Raw genomic sequence first — 19,929 nt, forward strand, 5'->3', positions numbered from 1 at the left:
GCCTGCCTCAAGTCTCTCTCCAGTCCAATTCATCCTCCATTCAGCCACTACAGTGATTGTCCTAAAGTGAAGGGATGATCATGTCACCTTCCCCACACCCTCAGCAAGTGAAACCTTCCTTATTTTACAGATGAAGAAACTGAGGACCGGAGAGAGGGTGACTTCCTCAGGTCATTACAGGTCCTGAGTGGCAGAGGCAGGATTTGAACTCAAGTCCTTTGATTCCTCCTCCAGGACTCTTTCCACTGAGTCTCTTCAAGCCTTTGTGTCTCTAAGCCTCAGTTTCCTAATCTAGAAAATGAACCTCCCCTCCCCCAGTGTCCTGAGAAAAGCACTTGGACAAAGTCTATTGGCCCCACTGGGACATGTCACTGAGTAAGGGAGGGGTTCTGCCAGCAGTCCCTGAAATGCTCAAAGGGTCCCGAGACTCAAACACTCTCCTGCCTTCCCCCTTACTTTCGGAGGCTGGTCACTCCACAAGCACTTAACACTTATTCCCTGGGTTTGGGCTACGGTGCAAGCACTGGGGAAAAGCGGAAAAGGCAATGAAAATAATCCCTGCCCTTGAGGAGCCAATATTCTTCTTTTTATTTAAACCCTCAACTTCCGTCTTGGAATCAACAAGGCAGAAGAGCGGTAAGGGCTAGGCAATGGGGGTCAAATGATTTGCCCAGGGTCACCCAACTGGGAAGTGTCGGAGGTCACATTGGAATCCAGCACCTCCTCTCTGGGCCAACATTCTAATGGAAATGTCAAAAGCGAATAGAGATCCCGTGGAAAGGAGCCTTGGGGGCAAAGCGCTGGCCTCAAGTTCCTCCTCGGTGGGATGAGCTGGAGAGGGAAATGGCAAGAAAACCCCAAAAGGGGTCATGAAAAGTCAGATCTGCCCGAAAAGTGGCCGAAAAGTGGCCGAAGAGGAACAAATCCTTGGAGGGAGGGGTGGCCCGGGGGCTGGCGGGATGGCCAAGGCGGGGACCCAGCCGGGGAGGGAGGAGGGTTTGCTTCTTTAATGGTTGGAGGCAGCAATCAATCCGCCAACATTCCTTAAGCCTTAAGGGAAGTCACTGGGAGAGGCTGAAGATCAGGGAATGGGTCCCTTTGCTAGAAAGGATGAGAAAATGATAACTTTAGCATTTATAGAGCTCCTACGGCGCGCCAGGCTCTTTACAAATATTACCTCCTGGGATTCCCGTAACCCCTCCGGGAGGTGGGTGCTGTTGTTATTATCCCCATTTTACAGAGGAGGAGACTAAAGTCACCCTGCTGGGAAGTGGCTGAGGTTAGGTCTGGCCTGACTTGACCCAGAGCCCACCTCGTCCGTTGAGGAAGGGAAAGGGCAGAGTAATCCAGGCGTCGGGGAAGAGAAAGTGAGACCCGAGCTTTTATCTAATCTCCAGGAAAACTATCTGCGGGTCGTGGCCAGTCCCAGGTGGCTGGTCGGCTCCAAGTTCCTCCTTTCGCTTCCCCTCATTCTCAGCAAGTAGACTTGGCTCGGGAAGGTCTCTTCACTGACCATAGAGGATTCCAAACAAACGCAAGGTGAACAGCGACCTGTGTCCCAGAGAAGGCAGCCACCTGAGCTGTCCCCCCTCCTCCCAAGGTGGAGTTCCCTCATGCTGGCCCCTGATGCCAGGTGAGTCACAATAATCCGCACTGGCTGGAAGGTGGCCAGACTCCCGCTTGCTGCAGGAGACGTAATCCCCCCTAAAGTAAATAAGGGATGATGGGGCTGGGGGAAGTACGGCCGGATGCTAGCTCCTGGAAGCTATTGATTGGGAAAGGTTTCCTGGAAGAGGGGGCGCGGATGCGGAGTCTAGAAGGAAGTCAGGTAAAATCCCAGGTGGGGAGAATGAGCGTTCTAGGTCGGGGGCACAGCCCGGAAAAAGGCACGGAAGAGGCAGATTGAGCGTCCGGGACGAGGTCACAAGGCAGAAAGGGCAGTTTGGCCAGAACGTGGCGCGTGGGAAAAGAAGTGAAAAACCATAGGAGAGGAGAGAACGCCGGGGAGATCCCAAGGGCAATAGGGAGCCAGTGCAGCTTTGGGGCCGGGGGAGTTACTAGTTCAATCTCTGCTTTGGGAATCTACCTTTGGCAGCAGAGAAAGGAGGAATGGGAGAGGGGCCCACTATTATGATCCTGCCTCCCCGAAGTCAGAGGCCTCCCGGGTGGACTTGGAGCCGATTTGCCCCACTTCAGGGTTATTCCCAGCAGCCAGCCCTCCTCTCCCTCTTCGGCAGGGAGGAGGCGGAGCGCCTCGGGGGCGGGGCGGCCGGCCCCTCTTCCAGCCCTCCCCGGTGCCTCCTGGGAAGTGTAGTCTAGCGCCGGGAGCTGCCGAGGCGCGTTGAGCCCCGGGCCGCGCCCTGTCGAGACTACACTTCCCGGCAGGCTCTGGGGAGCGCTCGGCGCAGTGCGCAGGCGCGGCGCGGCGGCATCGGCGGCCGGAGCCGCTATAAGGGCTTGTTTTTGCTTCGGGGCTGATGCTCGGCTGTCGGTCCGACGGCCGCTGGTGGGGACAGGTAGGTGGCGCTCGCCGGGCCGGGGCGGGACGAAGGGCGGCCTCAAGGCCCGTCTACGGACTGAGTCCGGCGGAGCCGGGGAGGGAGGTCCTTGGGCGGCCGGCGCCGAGCAGGGCTCCCGCCGCGCAGCAGCCCTCGGCCTCCTCGGGTTCCCGGCCAGGCCCTTGCCCGCGGCGAAATTGGCGGCCTCGGGCCGCCGGGTGCGGGACTTCTCAGGCTGGAGCCGCCGCGAGGGAGCCGGGCCGGGATGGGGCGGCAGGAGGGAGGAGGGGGCCCAAAGCGCGCTACCGACCGCGGCCGCCAGAGGGCGCCGCGTCCGCGGCCATGATCGGGGTCTGGGGGAGGCAGGGGCGGAGGGAGCCTCCGCGCACGCGTCCCCCGCGCGCCCCCCGCTCCCGGCCGCCGGCTGCGCGCCTGCGCACGCCTTTTTCTCGCGCCTCCTCCGGAGCGCTGGCCGGGACCGACCTTTCCTCTCTGCCCTCCCATCTTACGGACGGGGAGACTGAGGCCCAGAGATCGCGGGGCGCAAGGACGGTCCCAGGAGTAGAGCTCAGGCCTGCGGGCTTTAGGGCTGCCTGGAAGGGAATCAATCTGGGTGTCGTGGACAGCTGGGCACGTTACAGACAGGGGAAACAGGCTCAGGCACTCCCCTCCTCCTCCTTCAGGAGCCCCCATTTGGTGCTTGGGGCGATAGGACCCCCGTCCCCCCACTGTCCCAAAGCAGGGGAAGGCCAGGCTCACCCCTAGTGTTTTAGGGGCGTCTGATCCCCTGGAGGGAGCAGGGGCTGATCCAAGGCTGAGACTCTCCTAAGTGCAATGGCAGGATGCTAGGGGGAGGGGAAGGGACTTTGGTGGGCATCTGTGGCCCAGACTTCAGCCAAAGACCCCTCTGCTGAGCTGCCTCCCAGAGTGGGGGTCCGGTACAGTCTAAGGCCTGGAGCAGCAGTGCCAGGGGTGGGTACAAGCACCCAGTGTGCCATCCTTGGTTGTCCTGGCCTAAAGGTCACTAAGAGCAGCCCTGCTATAGGCCGAAGAAAACAAAACCTTTTAGAGGAGAATCTGGGAGGTCCTAGTGGAGAGAAGCTTACTTGGGTCTCCATGAAGGGAGAGAGAGTCCTGGTCTCAGCCAAGGCCCTGGATGTTTGTTTCTCTACCGTCAGGGTGGTCCAGGTCCTGCTGGAGGGGATCCAGGCTTGGGGAGCACTTTTGGGGGTTGGATGGAAGTGATGGGAGGTGTCCCCAGGGCCTTGGGAAGGGGCTCCCAATGGTGGAGGTGAGCCAGAAGCAGTCACCCAGGAGGCTGTCATTTGGCCATTGCAGACCCAGCACCCAGCCCTAAGCAGTGATCTTGCCCAGGCTGCCCCTGTGATCTTCAGTGGGAGCCCAGTTGTGCTTAATGGCTGGTGCTCTTCCCCTACCTACCCCCAATTCCATTTTTTAAAAGCCGCCTCTTCCATCCTGGACTCAACGATGTGTATTGGTTCTGAGTGGTAATGGCAAGACAATGGGGGTTAAATGACTTGCTCAGGGTCACACAGGAAATGTTTGAGACCAGATTTGAATCTAGGCCTGGCTCTCCAGCTACTCCACCCTGCTCCCCACCCTTTTTAAACTAAATTTTATTCCAGCTTCTTGAAAAAAAGTCAGCCTTTATAACAATATGCCTAGCCAAGCAAACCAAATTCCCCAGATTACCTTTCATCTACTTACCTAAATGTGTTGTTTCTCCCCTAGAACCCCAAAGGCTCCTGCTCTCAGGGGGCCTGGTCAGTGGTCACAAGCATCCCGAGGTTCTCACTAGGTGGTGCCCAGCACTGGCTCTTGCTGCATGGTGGGAGTCGGAGGGTTCGGGGTTCTCTGGCTTCTCAGCTCCTTGCATCTCCCATGAATGGGCCTGACAGTATGTAGCATCCCAAGCATATTCACATCTATGAAATATAGATGACTGTATTATTACTGTGTCTCCAAGCATGAGGCTTCACCGATAAGGTCTGTGAAGGTAACCTTGACCTGATCACGAGACCTATTGCCCAACACAAGTCCATTAACATGTTCGGAGACTTGCCCGGGAAAGCGCGGTTACCTCGTACACGCCCAAAAGGTGTTCCCTCCACTGTACCACCCAATCTTGATTGTCTAAGATATGTGATGTAATTGTTACGTGATTAGAGGCAGCCCTCTGCCTCCTCATCAATAAAAGCAAGGCAACCCCTGGAATTCTCTCTTTTTAGGAAGGTTCTTTACCTAGCTAGGATCACCATTTCTCTCTCTCTTTCTCCTCCAAGTCCTTTCCTTCCCCGAGGCTGTGACCATCTCGGCCTTCATTCTCTATCTTAATCTCCTCAACCACCTTGTGTTCCATTATCCTCATTTTCTGCCTTAAGGAAAATCATAGGGGTTGCCTGCCCTATCCAACTACTGATTTGTCGGTGTCTTCCATTCTCCACCCTGGTTCTCGGTTCCTACCTCTCCCATCACAAAGGTGAGCCCCTTTCCCTTGTGGGACCCTGCTGGTCAGGGAAGTCCATTAAGGAAAACCCTACACAGTATTTTAGACTTTCTTGGCATCTGGGATGAATCAATAGACATCTGTGTGCTTGTTCTGACTTGGTTTGGGATGTGAGGAAGATCTTTTTAGAAAGGAAGCCAGCATCTCCCCCTTCCTGGGTGGTCATCTCTGAGGGGTTGGAGGGGCTTGAGCCTGCTCAGGCTGTCATGCTGCTTGGCATTCTCTGACGTGGGTCCCTGCTAAGCCCTTGAGCTCCATGGAACGATCTAGACAAGGTGACCCCTTTAAAGGCAGCAGCTTCACTGACTCAGATTACAGTGTTTGGCGCTGACCTCTGAAAGAGAAGCCTTTTGGCTCTTCACTTGGTCCAGCACCCTCTTTCTTTGAGGAAAAACATTTTGAGGTTTTGGAGTCTGGTCTGCTCATTTGAATGAATGGGAGAAAAAGGGTGCTTGCTCCCCCTTCCAAGAGACAGCGGCATCAGGAACCTGGATGGGGGGGGGCGTCCCTGTGGGGGGGTGCTGTTGCTTTTAATAACCTCTGACTTTGGGGATTTGGCAAACTCCAAAGATGGGAGGGGGAATGACTTCATGCACTGAGGCTAAGGAGACCAAGTTGTGCTGAAGAGCCTGTGACTGGAAAGGGAGCCGGGGGAGGAATCTAAGGGCCCCCCCCCCTTTATAAGAGAATGTGAAGTAAATGGCCGTGGGCAGTTCTGTTGCCTTGCTCAGAAGGCGAGACTCCTAGGTAGACCCGAACGTGCTATTTGCGGCATTTCCCTTGAATCTTGCTGGAGTGAGACCTTGCTGTTCCCGGGGAGCTTTTGGCCTAACTCACCTCTGAGAGTGGGGTCTGGAAGGGAAGCGCTCAGTAGTTTTCCATCGCAGGATGATTCCAGCAGTTTTAACTCCTACCATTAGTCATGCTTTAGGACGGTTTTATTTCAGTCTATCAAAAATGCTGATGCACAAATAATACAATTTGGGAGTTTTCTAGACATTTTTCAAAACAATTTCACCAGTAATTGGCATTACCTACCTCCTCGACTGACTTCAAAATGCATATATTTTTCTGGAATTTGTTTACTTAATGGGATGCATGTAATCTTAGTTATGGGGCTCCATTCGCCTTCCTCCCCCCTTTGGAAAATATAAGCAAAATGATGTTTGTTGTCTAATATGGACATTTTCTTACGGAAGGGCTTTAGAGTGCCCGGTGTGTTTGCTAGGAGCTGTTTAACACATGACGCTTTTCATGAACTCTTTTTCAGAGATTCTTGAGCAAAGCCAAGTGTCTGGGAAGCCCAGGACTTCCAGTCTAAGAAGATGAAGGATATTGATATGGGAAAGGAGTATGTAATACCCAGTCCTGGGTATGGGAATGTGAGGGAGAGAACGAGCTCCTCTGGGCAGCGCAAAGAGCATGAACAGTCGGCCACGTTTGAGCAGACACATCCGGTTAGTCGCGCCCCCCCCTCCCCGCCCCGCCCCCCAGCCCCTTCCCCGCAACTCCCTGTGGTGCCAGAAATACTTGTGACTCTCAGTGGGTGACACAGGTCATTTGAGCAAGTTTTCTGAACTGAGCAGGTCACACTGTTAACAGGAACTCAGCCTCGTTTGGGAAGGAGGCGGACATTGATTCTCTATTTGTCCCACGCTGGGGAATTCGAGGTAGGGCAATCTTCCTTCCTGGGCTGTTGGCTGACCTGACTGTTTTGCCCCAATCAGAGAGATGCTTTTGGTGTTGAGGCCTGCATTTGCCAGGGTTACAGTCTGTATGGGTCTTGCTCGCCATTAGCAATCCCTTGCAGTGGCCTACCAAAAGTGCTTCCATAGCATTCCTGCTCTCTTCCTGTTCTCTACCCTCTTATTTGTCTTCCTCCCCCAAAACGTTTTTTAAAAAAATCTACAAAATCGAATTTATCAAATTTTAATTTAAGCATTCTTTTACGAGTGAGGATAATGAATTCAACCAGCCTCATAAGAAGAGGATTGTGCTTTTTTTTTGTTTTTTTGAAGTGGGCTTGGGAAGATGCATTGGGGTGGAGGGACTGAGGAGAGCCTGTAACTTCCTTGATACAGATGTGCCCCCGCCCCCTTCCTCCCAGCTCTCCCCTCTCCCAGTGAAGAGGCTGACTTGTCAGGGTATGTTTGAAGGCTTAAATCAACCTTTCCAGCACCCTTTGACCCAGGTCATTTTCCTATCTTTGTCTTGTTCTTCATTTTAAAATTTATAATTGGCCTGGTCTGGTTTTGAGGCTCCCTCCCTGTGCTCGTGCACATATGTCACCAGCTGTTGGGTGCCATTGAGTCTTGAGGTGTGGCCTGGGCCACCCAGAATCCAGCAGCTCAACTTGGGGGAGCCAGCCTTGATCCCAGGCCTCTGGCGCCCTCACCACCATGATGTGCTGATTAGCCACAGACAGAAAACCAGTGACATTACATTGAGATCCCCTTTGTGCTTGATGGAATGGCCTCATGGAACACAGGATAAACAAATGGCCTGGGCTGTCTCCCTTTCTCTAGCCCTTTGGCGGGTCCTCAACGTTAGTTTAGGCTTTTTAATGGACAGAGCAAGTGAGACATTGAGAGTCCTGGAGTTCAGGTCCAGATGAGGGCTGGTGGACTCACTAGGTTGGTATTTTCAGGTTTCCCTAGACTTGTTATTTTACCTTCACCAGAATCCATTAATCAGAGATTCTCTTCTGTTAGAAATGTGACAGCTAGGGATCGAGGAGGGGGATTAAGGGTCTGGAGGTAGTTATGCCTTTTTCCATTTGGGAGGAGAAACTTGAGCTTCAATCTTTTTTATCATGATTTAATTTTATTTATTTATTTTTTTTAAATTTTATAGTATTTTATTTGATCATTTCCATGCATTTTTCATTAAAGACAAAGATCATTTTCTTTTCCTCCCTCCCACCCCCCGTGGAGTAATTTAATTTTATTTAATCTTGAGCTTTTGATTCTTAAGATTATTTTTTAAAATTTAAAACATTTTTTTAAAACTCTCCCATTTTAGAATCGGTACTGTGTATGGGTTCCAAGGCAGAAGAGTGGTATGGGCTGGGCAATGGGGGTGAAGTGACTTACCCAGGGTCACACAGCTAGGAAGTCTTTGAGGCCAGATTTAAACCCAGGACTCCTGCCTCTAGGACTGGCTCTCAATCCATTGAGCCACCTACCTTCCCCCACCTTTAAAAGTTTATTTTTACAACTCAGCATGCATGGAAGTACCTGCTGGGTGCAGGGCACCATGAGATGCCACGGATACAAAGGCAGCAAAGAAACAGGTCCTGCTCTGGGCTTGCTCTGATTGCTGGGGCTGAGCAGCACGGACATCTATGGAACAGCAACCGTGTAAGATGTCAGAAGCATCTCTTCAGTGGTTGCCGCTGATAACAGAAGCCAGAAGTGACTTTTGTTCTCCAAGATGTTTAAGTAGCAGTTCCTGAATGTGCTACGAGGCTCACTTCTCTTTTGTCCCTGACCCCAGAAGGGCTCGTTTCCGTGGCGCACAGTACACTGAATTAAATTTGGCTGGAAGCAGACTAACATGATGTCTAGGAAATCGGGGACCTCATGTAGTTGTGCAAATGGACAGTAAAAATCTGTCTTAAAATGGGGAAAATCTCTCTGGATCCCCCATTCTTTGAAACAGCAGCATCCAAGACAAGTAAATCATGGCCTGGCCTGATAACCAGCTGGGCGTGAGGGAGAGTGGAGGGAGAGAAGTGGAAGAAGGTGAAATCCCTGCTTTGGGCCTTGCCATTGCAGCCTTCCCAGCAGAGGAGGCTGGGTGGAGGAGTCCTGAGGGAGACGGTTGCCTTTTCAGCCCTTGTAGCGACGTGGTAGGAGATGCTCTTGGGTTGAGGGGTCCTTTCCCAGAGCAGGTGTCGGGGCCTTGGAGCCCAGTGACTCCCAGGCAGCCCAGAGTGTTACCCAAGGATGGGCCTGAGGTCAAAGTGTCTCCCCAGGGGCCACCCAGCCCTCAATGGCAGCAGTATTAGCGGGTGAGAGGGTGCGTAGGGGCCTCTCCTTATGTACAGTTTGGGATTGGCCTCCATCACAGCCCTTGATCGCCTTCGTCTAGCAGCAAGGAAGGGCTGTTAAGGGAAATGACCAGATCTGGTGTGCAGAAATTTAATTTGCTCCCTAGCAAAAAATGGAAACGCTGAAGTCAGCAGCTTGTTCTTTTAAATTAAGAAAGTGCTAGATCGTGACTGCCTTAGTCCCACCCCGCTGTCCAGCCAGACTGCCCTTATTGGTGTCTGTCACGGGCTGTTGGCCGCCCCCATGCTCCAGTGCCCACCTCAGAGTCCCCACATCCTTTATCATGACTCTTGTCTTCATCTCTTCCCCCACCCCAGCAATGACTTGTTCCCTTCCTAAAGGATCTAGAAGTATTTTTAAATGTTAAAAAATGTAATTATTACTGTTACTTTTTAAACTTACCTTCTGTTTTAGAATTGATATAAGTTTAAGTTCCAAGACAGATGAGTGGTAAGGGCTAGGCAATGAGGGTTTAGTGACTTGCCCAGGGTCACACAGTTAAGAATTGTTTGAATCCAGATTTGAACCCAGGACCCCTCATCTCCAGGCCTGGCTCTCTATGTAAACCTTAAAATTTCTTAGACTTATGAATGTTGGAAATTTCACCATTGGGAAATTTCATACTTGAAAAATTTCCTACTGATAGTCTATTGGAATGTGAACCCCCTTGGCATGGGAGGTTCCTTCTCTTTCCTTCTTAAGACTACTTTAGGACAGAAACCCTTTGCTGAACAATGGAAAGGGCTTTGACCTATGCTTAAGCACAGAACAGGAAGTTCTTTGAGTCATGATTGATTTTAGAATTGATACAGTAGAGATCCTTGGAATGACAGAACCAAGTCTTGGAACTTCCAATCTCCACCCTGCTCGGGGTAACAGGATTTAGGAAGGGCTGCAGCATAGATCAAGATTTAATTATTTGAGAATATGACCTTCAACAGACATGTGCAAAACCACAGACCTCTGGGCGGTCCTGGGTTAAGCTAGAGCCACCATTGGCACATCATCGACAGTGATTGGTAGATGTGAGAACTGAGGGGAGGGAACTTGGTTTCCTTAAAGATAGTGGGGTCTGAGGACAAAGGGGTGGGGGGGGGTTGGTTGGAGAGGTTTTGCTCTGAGAAGCTTGCTCTGAAGGAAGCTGGAGGTGGAGGCCCCTGAGACTATTTCTCCATTTTGGTCACGTGAGTGATAGGGACTGATCTCCTTTCTTTGCCCCAGCTATCTAAGGGCTTGGGCCTTTTGGCCCAGCCTAAACAGAAGGGGTATTTCAGCCCTATTCCCTTCTCTCCCCTTTCTCTCTCCCTCTCTCTCTCTCTATCTCTAATTCCTTTCTTCCTCCTGTTTGTAATTAAAACTCCATAAAAGGTTGACTGCTGACTTGAGTTTTCATTTAGGAATTACATAGCTGAATTCCTTGGCGACCTTAAATTAATATATATCAGTCTTTTAAAAGTGATTTCCTTGTCACATCTATCCACTGAGGCCACTTAGCTGCCCCTCTAAAAGCATTTTTAACTACTTTAGGTATTTCTTTCTCTATGTCCTTTCTACTTTCTACTTCTGTCCACTACTTTCTCCATGTCCTTGTTGTCTCCCCTATTAGAGTATAAGCTTCTTGAAGGCAAGGAATGATTGACCCATATCCCCTAGGACTTAGCACAGTTAAATCCCAGTAGCTAATACACACGTGTTGGTTGATTGACTAATAGGAAGTTAACAAGGCAGTGAAAGCAGGTCCCATTTCTCTGGCTGCAAGGTGTTTGCTTCACCCCTCTCTTCAGAGGAACAAACAGGCTGATGAGTGACTTCATCACAGTCTTCAGTTTCTCTGCCTCAGATTATGGAAGTTTTCACTCTGGGGCACAATTGGTTTAACTCTGTGCTCCCCACTCATCTTTTTCCCACATAAGTGCTCAGAACACTTGTTCAGTGTGTAGTGTGTGCCTGGCTTTGGGGTGTCGGTGCCATTGGTTATGGACATTTTAGTTACTTCTAGCAACTAACCGTGCGCAGGGCAGGGTTAGTCTTTGAGCAAAGGCTACTTTTCTCAGTGTCTTCCCTCAGTCTACACAGGTTGCCCCGTCCTTCAGGCTATCATAGGGTTCACCTTGAAGAAGGTCTAGAACAGGGTTCTTAACCTTTCTATCACGAGCCATCAACACTCATAATTGAAGGAAAAGCCAAATATTTGATAGAGGTTAGTGAAAATAATGGAATTATCTGTCATACAAAATGTTCTCCATGAACCTCTGCCCTAGTGTCTAGAACCTCCCATTCTGCCCCTGCATAGCACAGAGACACCCTTTACTTCACTCCATATGCCTGCAGGACTAGGACGGCCCTGGGTAGAAGCTGCAGGTGGTGCCAGGTGCATGCCGTGCTATGTTGGGCTTGGGATCCTGCTGCTGTAGGTGACATGCTTCACTGGGAACATCATGGTCCTTTCTTCCTCTCCCATCAGTCTCCTTTAACCCTGAGACAAACTTCTGGGCTCCTTTCTAGGTCCACGCTGGGAAGAAAAGAACCTCCCGGAAGTTGGTCACTCTCTTCCTTGTGGGCAGTGAAGGGTTACTTGCAATCCCCTCCACAAAGCCTGGATTAGTTCTTAATTAGCTTCCCACCCAACAGGTGCCTTTGGTTTCCGGCTTCTTAGATTAGGTTGGACTTGGCTGTAATGAGCTTTATCTCCAGAGAAAATTGATCCTGTGGGAGCGGGGCCTGGGGGAAGTTTTCAGGAGCTCTGTGACCAGAGAGGAGAGGCCTCCTCGAGCCGTTGGACCCTTGGGAGGCTGGCTGGGGACATGAGCATGCTTTGGACTCCCCCTCCCTCCATCTCGGCCTAGCCAGTGTCCAGCTTTGCTGTACGGGGTACTTGCATTTGAGCACAAAGGCCTTTTATTCTCTTGATAGCGTCGCCTTAGAGCTATGTCCTAATTGCAGTTGGATCATAGAAGTATCCATTAGGAAATTATAAAATCCCATGGACTCGTGAAGTTATGGAGGCCAGATAACGTGTACTTTAGAATATTGACTTGGGGAAAAGAAAGTCAGGCAAAATATCAAACTGGCTCTGTATAGCAAAAAGGCAACAAGGATACATTTCAGTACATATTTAGTACAAATAGAAATTGAGAAGACATCCCTGGAAATTGTCGTTTGTGACATGTGCTCCCTGGGTCCGAGGTCAGCAGATGAGAGGCTCGTCCTGGTGAACAATCTGACCACGTGGACTCCAGAAAGTGGCAGCGAGGACGGGTGCTTTTAGGTGGCTGGGACAATTAGCCGTTGGTTGATGCTTTTTCTTAGGTAATCAGGCCACATGAGGCAGGAAGCACATCAGTCACGTCCTCAGTATCACAAAGTGGGGAATGACAGCTCTTCAAAAAAAATCTGGCCTCAGACTTCCCAGCTGTGTGACCCTGGGCAAGTCACTTAACCCCCATTGCCTGGCCATTATGCTCTTCTGCCTTGGAACCCATACACAGGATTTATCCTAAGCTAGAAGGTAAGGGGGGTTTTAAAACCATGTGAGAAATTATTTTCAGAAGACATGCTAACTAACTGAGCGTACTTCAGAGCTCTAAAAGAGAATGCAGGTCAACTGAACTTCAGGGCTCCTGGCAGCCTCTGCCTCACTGAATCCTTCATTTCTGTCAGGGTTTAGCTTGAGCACAGCTTTGTGCCCTCTCCACTGCTGCTCCGGCCCCACTGTCATTAGCCCCATCTTCTTCCCCCTTCGTCAGGACGATTCCCACCCTCAGGGCCTCATTTGCCCAGCATGGAGTAAGGAAGCTTGTCAAGTGATTAGCTGTGCCAATGGGCCAGGATGACAAAAGCCACGAGCTAGTGGAGACAGGCTGCCCTAGAGGGGCCATGCCCTGGGCCTGACTTTCTGGGAGGCTATTATGAATTAGGGAGAAAAGGGAACTAAACCGCCTGTACCCTCGGACGCGGGCATCTCACTCAGTTCTGGGCTTTTTATGGTGTGGAAGCAGAGACAGCTTCAGCTCATACCAAAGAGTCATTGCTTTCTTGGGAGCAAAGACTGCCCATTGCTTTGGAAACACTGAGAAAGTGAGCACATGGCAATGTCGTAGTGTGTTAGCGTACAGTAAAGGAAGCAGGAAGATTTGTACGAAGCCCCATGGTCCAGCCGCCTCGTTTCAAAGATGAGAAAATGGGCAAAGTAAGGGAAGGATTTTTCTAGAGTGTCCCATGCCAGGCAGGACAAGAGGGAGTAACAGGGACCCCTCTGAAGCCTTAGGACAGCACGAGAACCCCTGTGATACCTCTGTCAGAGAGGCCCATGTGGCCAGGCCTGGCCAGGGTGGGCTGGTCAAGAGAAGGACCACTTCTCAACCTTGCCCGGGGTCCTTAAATTAGAAGGGCTCTGCCTTCCACCCTCACCGGCGAATATTCAAATCAGAGAATTACTTTACCAAAGGTCACGGCTTTGGGCCTCCCTCACAGCTCCCACTGGCCATAATTTAGTCGAATTTCTGTCCACCTTCCCTTTGGTTCCTCCCTTGTAAGAAAGACCTTCTGAAGGCCGGCTGGGTGCTAGGCGGGTGCTGGGCTTGGGTGTCAGGAATAACATTTCCCCCACTCCAAAAAACCAACCAGCTTCTGCCTCATTGAGGAGCTCCTGTTATTCCAGCAGGCTAGCACTTTGTGTAAGATGTTGTGGACATTCTGCTACAAGGTAAAGGCAGGTAGGCAGGGAAGAGTGCCAGGAAGGTTCACGGAGGAGAAGAGGGACTCTATATTCCAAGCTTGGGCCTGTGGAGGCAGGGACATGAAGGGTCATCCAGGCCACCCTCTCCCCCTCCATGTTACAGGGGGAATTGTTAAATAACAAGGTTGGGGAGAGGACTTGGCCGTGACCAGGTTCCTACTGAAATGGACACCCCCCTCCCTCCGAGGTCTCACCTTGTCTTAATTCGCAGTCACAAGACCCGTAGAAATGACCAGGTGCTGCCACCAGAATCCTGGTCCCACTCAAGTTACAAACGAAGACTTGGGGTCTGTTTGTGGTAGGTCAGGCGTGAGATTACAGTTTGTAAAATCAGAAATGCTATTTGTTCTTCTTGGTTTTTTCTTTTATACTAATTGTGTCCCAACACCCAAAAGCCAACAGTGCACTTATTTGCAAAGAATTAAGATTAAAGCTTTCAAAACAAGGAGTTTATTTTGTTCTCATGCCTGCTAACACCTGGGTTAGGCCAAGTGCGGGTGGTTGATGCCACAGATAGGCAGGATGAGTATTGACCCGTAGGGCAGCTTTTCTTTCCAGAAGCCTGTCAACTTCCTTGGCGGGAATGTGGCTGCAGAGTATGTCCATTTACAAAGGGTTGTTTCAAACTGAAATGTTAGCATCTCAAATCAACACATTCAAAGGGTCTTAGGCTTTACCAGAAGCCCATCATGCCAGGCACCATCCTTGATTCTGAGGATGGAGAGACAAAAATGAACGTTCCCTCCCTTGACGAGCTTGTATTCTCTACGGGGTGACAGGTATGACAGATACACATAGCAATATTTTCCAATAGAAACCATAAGGCAATTTGGGGGAACAGGTATGAGCAACCCAGGTGGATCAGGAAAGGCTTGGATTTGAAGGTTGGAGGTGGTTAGAGGCAGGGCCCTCTTTGTCAATTCACAGGGAAGGCCTATTCATTGTTAGCAAATCCCTCAGTCTAGTTTTGGATCATTTTAAGTTTCAAGCTATTTCCAAGGGCATAAAGGGAACTATGACTAAGAATATTTCATTAATATTTTTAAAAATTGGCAGACAGTTGACTTAGGGAGTCTCCTTTCTTCCTGTGACCCTCCTTGTTAGCCATACCAGTGGGGTTAACCCTACAACAAAACTTGCTTTTCTTATGTATTGACATCTCCTTTTCCCTTTGTTTGCTCACATTAGAAAGGCCTTGGAAAGATGAAGATGCTCACTTTTTCTCCTGTTTTGTGGTAGGAAGAAGGCTGAATTTTGTAGTCTGCTCATGTGACCTTGGGCAAGTCATCTAACTTTGCTAGGCCTCATTTTCCTTATCTGTAGAAGGAGTAGGCCTAGCGAGCCTCCAAGGCCCCTTTCTGCTCTTAAATGATGATTGGCCAAGGGTAAAGGCTGGACAGTGTCCTGGCAACTCCTGAGAAGCCTCTTCACAACAGAACTGTTGCTTCTTTGTTTTGTTCAAAGTCAATGGTTGCAATGCAGTGGCCATTTGGAATGCTCAGCTTTAAGAATTAAGAACTAATGATTCAGTGATGCTCAAAGAGTTAGGAAGAGTTTGGAAAGCTCTCACTTCATTGTTGGGGGCCTGAGAAACACACATTGTGTCTCTTCATGAAGCTTTCCCTGACAGGAAGGAAGTCCTCTTCCACAGGTCCCACTTCTTGAACTTGAACACGTACATAAGATATACTTATGTGCATACGTGTATGTTGCAGTGTTTATTCTTTCTTACATTGCATTCAGTGTAACTTGCCATCCCCTCAGATTTTCTTAGTCATAGATGAATTCGAAGGTTCTTAGAGAGCCATTTAGTTCAACCCCCATATAGCCCAAATTTCCTTCCATATCACTCAGGTGACCTTGGGGCCTCTGTAAAGATTAAAATTTAGGGGAGATGGGGAGACTGAGGCAGTTAGAAATTAGTTTCTCTCTACAAGGAGTATTATATTTTTTTAGAGGTTTATTAAAGGCTAAAGATTAAAGAATATACAAGTAAGAAACGTGCCTAGGCCAGAGGCCTAGACAAAATAACCTCACATCACGCAAGAGACGAGCCTGCTCCAAAACGGAAGTCCAAAAAGAGCCAAGAGCCCTCAAAAGCCTTTGAATCAGCTTAAATGCCTTCTCAATCTCAGGTGAGATTACAAGGCCTCCTGGGGAAGTGGAGCAAAGGCTCATGGGGATTGTAGTCCTGTATTCGAGTCTATTTTTTACACCTCTCAGGGAGAAGGGAGTCCTGAGGCAACCAGCCATCTCTAAAAGCAGTCCATTGTACTTTTGTGCAAAGTTCTGATTTTTAGTAGCTCCTCCCTCCCCCATGTCTAAATTCCCCTCTTTAGAACTTCCACTCCAATTCAGTATTTTGGGGCCAAGTAGTACAAGATTCTTTATTCTTTTTGAAACTCCTTTCTCTCAGGGTTGTTTGCCTTTACATTATTGTTCTGGTTCTAATTAATCATTGTATCTTTTGTTGGCCTCTTTTGAAGCCTGTTGATTCAACAAATATTCTCAACTTCCCCTGAATTACTCCATGTTCCCTCTTCCATTCAGCAACTGATGCTCCTGTGGCTTAAAAACCAGAATCCCTCAATATGCTGCCTACATGAAAAGCACTTAAAGCAGACAGGCACAAAGTAAAAGAGCAGCATCTATTATGGTTCAGCTAAAGTAAAAAAAGCAGAGTAGCAATCATGATCTCGGACAAAGCCAAAGTAAAAATCGATCTAATCAGAGATGAAGAAGGAAATTACATCTTGATAAAAGATACCATAGACAATGAAAAAGTAGCCATACTAAACATATGCACCAAATGACATAGCCTCCAAATTCCTAAAGGAAAAGTTACAGGGGGGAAATAGACAGCAAAACTTTAATACTGGGGGGCATCAACCTTCCCCTTTGAGAAGTAGATAAATCCAACCCCAAAATATAAAGAAGCTAAGGAGGTAAATAGAATTTTAAATTTTGAAATTTTTATTTAATTAATTAATTTAGAATATTTTTCCATGGTTATAAGATTCGTGTTCTTTCCCTCTCCCCATCCCTTCCTGTAGCCGACATGCAATTCTACTGGGTTTTATTGTGTCCTTGATCAAGACTTATTTCCATATTATTAATATTTGCACTAGGGTGATCATTTAGTCTATATCCCCAATCATATCCCCATTGACCTATGTGATCAAGCATTTGTTTTTCTTCTATTTCTGCTCCCACAGTTCTTCCTCTGAATGTGAATAGCGCTCTTTCTCATAAGTCCCTCAGAATTGTCCTGGATCATTGCATTGCTGCTAGTAAAGAAGTCCATTACATTCGATTGTACCTCAGTGTATCAGTCTTTGTGTACAATGTTCTCCTGGTTCTGCTCCTTTCACTCTGCATCAATTCCTGGAGGTTGTTCCAGTTTGCATGGGATTCCTGCAGTTCATTATTCCTTTGAGCATAATAGTGGTAAATAGAACTTTAGAAAAGTTATATATCATAGACCTTTGGAGAAAATTTAATAGGACTAGAAAGGAATGTGCCCTTTTCCAGCAGTACATCTTCACAAAAACTGTATAATAGGGCATAAAACTTCATAACCAAATATAGAAAAGCAGAAATGTTAAATGTATTCTTTTCAGACCATAATACAATAAAAATTACATTCATCAAAGGGCAGCAGAAAAACAAATTAAAACTGTAAAATATTATCCTAAACAATGAATGAATCAAAGAACAGTCATAGAAACAATCAATTTCACTAAAGAGAATGATGAGACAACATACCAAAATTTATGGGATGCAGTCAAAATATCAAGAATGTATATCTCTTAAGTGTCAACAAAAGAGAGAAAATCAATAAACTGGGCATGCAACTAAAAAAACTAGAAAAAGAACAAATTGAAAATCCCCCATTAAATACCAAATTGGAAATCTTGACAATTAGAGGAGAGATAAATAAAATTGAAAGTAAGAAGACCATTGAACTAATAAATAGGACAAGGAGCTGGTTTTATGAAAAAGTGAATAAAATAGATAAACCATTGGAGAATTTGATTTAAAAAATTTAAGAAAACCAAATTAGCAGTATCTAAATTGTAAAAGGTGAAATAACTGGTTAAGAAGCAATTACTGGGAATTATCTTGTTCACTCCTGTGTCAATAAATCTGACAATCTAAGCAAAATAGATGAATATTGATTAAAAATATAAACTGTCCAGATCAACAAAAGAGGAAATTGTATACTTACATGACCCCATCATAGAAAAAGAAATTGAACAAACCATCAAAGAATTCTCTAAAAGGTCACAGGGCCAGATGGATTGATAAGTGAATTTTACCAAATATTTAAAGAACAATGAAGTCCAATACTACAGAATCTGGGAGGAAAAATAAGGGAAGAAATGCTTCTGTCTCACAGTGTAGAATCAAGAATGATTTGAGACCCTAACTCATAGGCGTACTTGAAGCTGTGCTGTTCCCTGGATCCTGCTAATCTAGGAGCTCAGTTACTAAAGGAAGTCTAGTGTATCCTGTTACTGATGAAGCCAGGCTGACTTTCTGAGATGACTCCTTTACTGCATGTTTGCTAACTCTTTTAATATCTAGAATTTTGCCAAGAAGCAGAGTCAAGGCTACTAGCCTGTAATTTGCAGGCTCCCTGGTTTTTTCAGCACAGCTTTGGGACATTACAGAGCAGTGATATATCTAAGCTAATGCTAAATGAAGACCCAGTTTTCCTGGACTGACCTGCCTTTGTTAATGACTTCCTCACTTCCTAACTTCTGGCAGACTCTGGTAGGCTTCTCATCTCATTCAAAGTTGGCTTCTTCGTTGGTCCCTGCCACCGAATCATGGGCTGTCCATCAGTTCTCCAGATTATTGATTTGGTTATTCATTGTAGGTGCTTAACAAGTGTTTGTTTATTGACCAAAAAGTATTCCCAGGGTTGACCAATCAAATACACCTGCTATCAAAAGAAGACATGGGTTTAGCTTGACTGCTTTATTCTGTTTGGGCCCCCATTGGCTAATGGTGATAACCTTCCCTTGAGTATCTAGAAACTACCTGGAGCTTATTCATCTATTTGGAAATTTTGCCTGGAACCAACATCAAGCCTTGTGTTCTGGATGTACGTCTTCTCTTTTGATTTAAGCCCAAGCTTTCCTGAATGCCTTTGGATTTTGTGCAAGAGCTTAAGATGTGTTTGACTCACAAGTTTGTGGCTCATGAGGCTGGAGAGCTTGGGGCTCCTGGTTCTGGAGCCATTTCTTTTCCCATTGGCTTTTCAGGACATTGAAAAATCTCTTTCTGATATGGGCCGACTTCCTGAACTGAGTATAGACCTCAACCTCCCCAGACTCACACAGTGGGTTGTAGGTTCCACTTTATTTTACTCAATTATGTGGTTTTTCATAATAAATTTGTGCAGTAATGTAATGGAGCTCCTCCCCCATGTCCTCTGGGCATTTTGTTTGACCACATTGGTAAGATCCCAGTGTGCAGAGCTATAGGTAGCTCAGTGGATAGAGAGCCAGGCCTAAAGAGAGGAGGTCCTGGGTTCAAATCTGGACTCAGACACTTCCTAGCTGTGTGACCCTGGGCACGTCACTTAACCCCCATTCCCTAGCCCTTAGTGCTCTTCTGCCTTGGAAACAATACATAGGATTGATTCTAAGCTGGAAGGCAGGGGTTTCAAAAGGAAAAAAAAATCCCATGGTAAGTGAAATTGCCCCTTTGCCTCCCCCAGCTGGTTGTTCATTCCTCATCCCAGTCTAATCAAAGTTAACTTCGCTCAATTGTTGCTTTGTTAACTTGCTTTACATCTCTTCCTGACGTCTGTGAACTTGGTTTCATCTGCCCTCTTCCATGTGCATACAGTTGGAATGCCAAGATGCCTTGGAAACAGCAGGCCGAGTAGAAGGTCTTGCACTGGATGTCTCCATGCACTCTCAGCTGAGATACCTGGACAGAGAGTATCCAAAGGGGAAATATCATCATGGCCTAAGTGTACTGAAGCCCTTCCGGACTACTTCCAAGTAAGAATTCTGGCTGCGCCCTCCATTCATTGATGGAGTACCAGAAGCCTTTCTAAAAGGCTTCTAAACTTGTTTTTAATTTCAAAAAGTTTCATTT

At 47.8% G+C, this 19,929-nt stretch overlaps 1 protein-coding gene across 1 annotated transcript in view; it reads left to right on the forward strand.

Annotated features, from left to right (window-relative positions):
* Nucleotides 1–2,283: 2,283 nt before the first annotated feature.
* Nucleotides 2,284–19,929, forward strand: part of ABCC5 (ATP binding cassette subfamily C member 5) — a 59,259-nt gene continuing 41,613 nt past the window's right edge. Inside the window, exons 1-3 of the mRNA XM_056819913.1 lie at nt 2,284–2,516; nt 6,296–6,482; nt 19,675–19,832. Of these exons, the coding sequence (XP_056675891.1) occupies nt 6,351–6,482; nt 19,675–19,832 (290 nt within the window). The 5' untranslated portion in view covers nt 2,284–2,516; nt 6,296–6,350. The remainder of the gene's footprint in view (nt 2,517–6,295; nt 6,483–19,674; nt 19,833–19,929) is intronic.

This window comes from Monodelphis domestica, chromosome 2 (assembly GCF_027887165.1).
Source record: "Monodelphis domestica isolate mMonDom1 chromosome 2, mMonDom1.pri, whole genome shotgun sequence".
Classification (NCBI taxonomy): Eukaryota; Metazoa; Chordata; class Mammalia; order Didelphimorphia; family Didelphidae; genus Monodelphis; species Monodelphis domestica.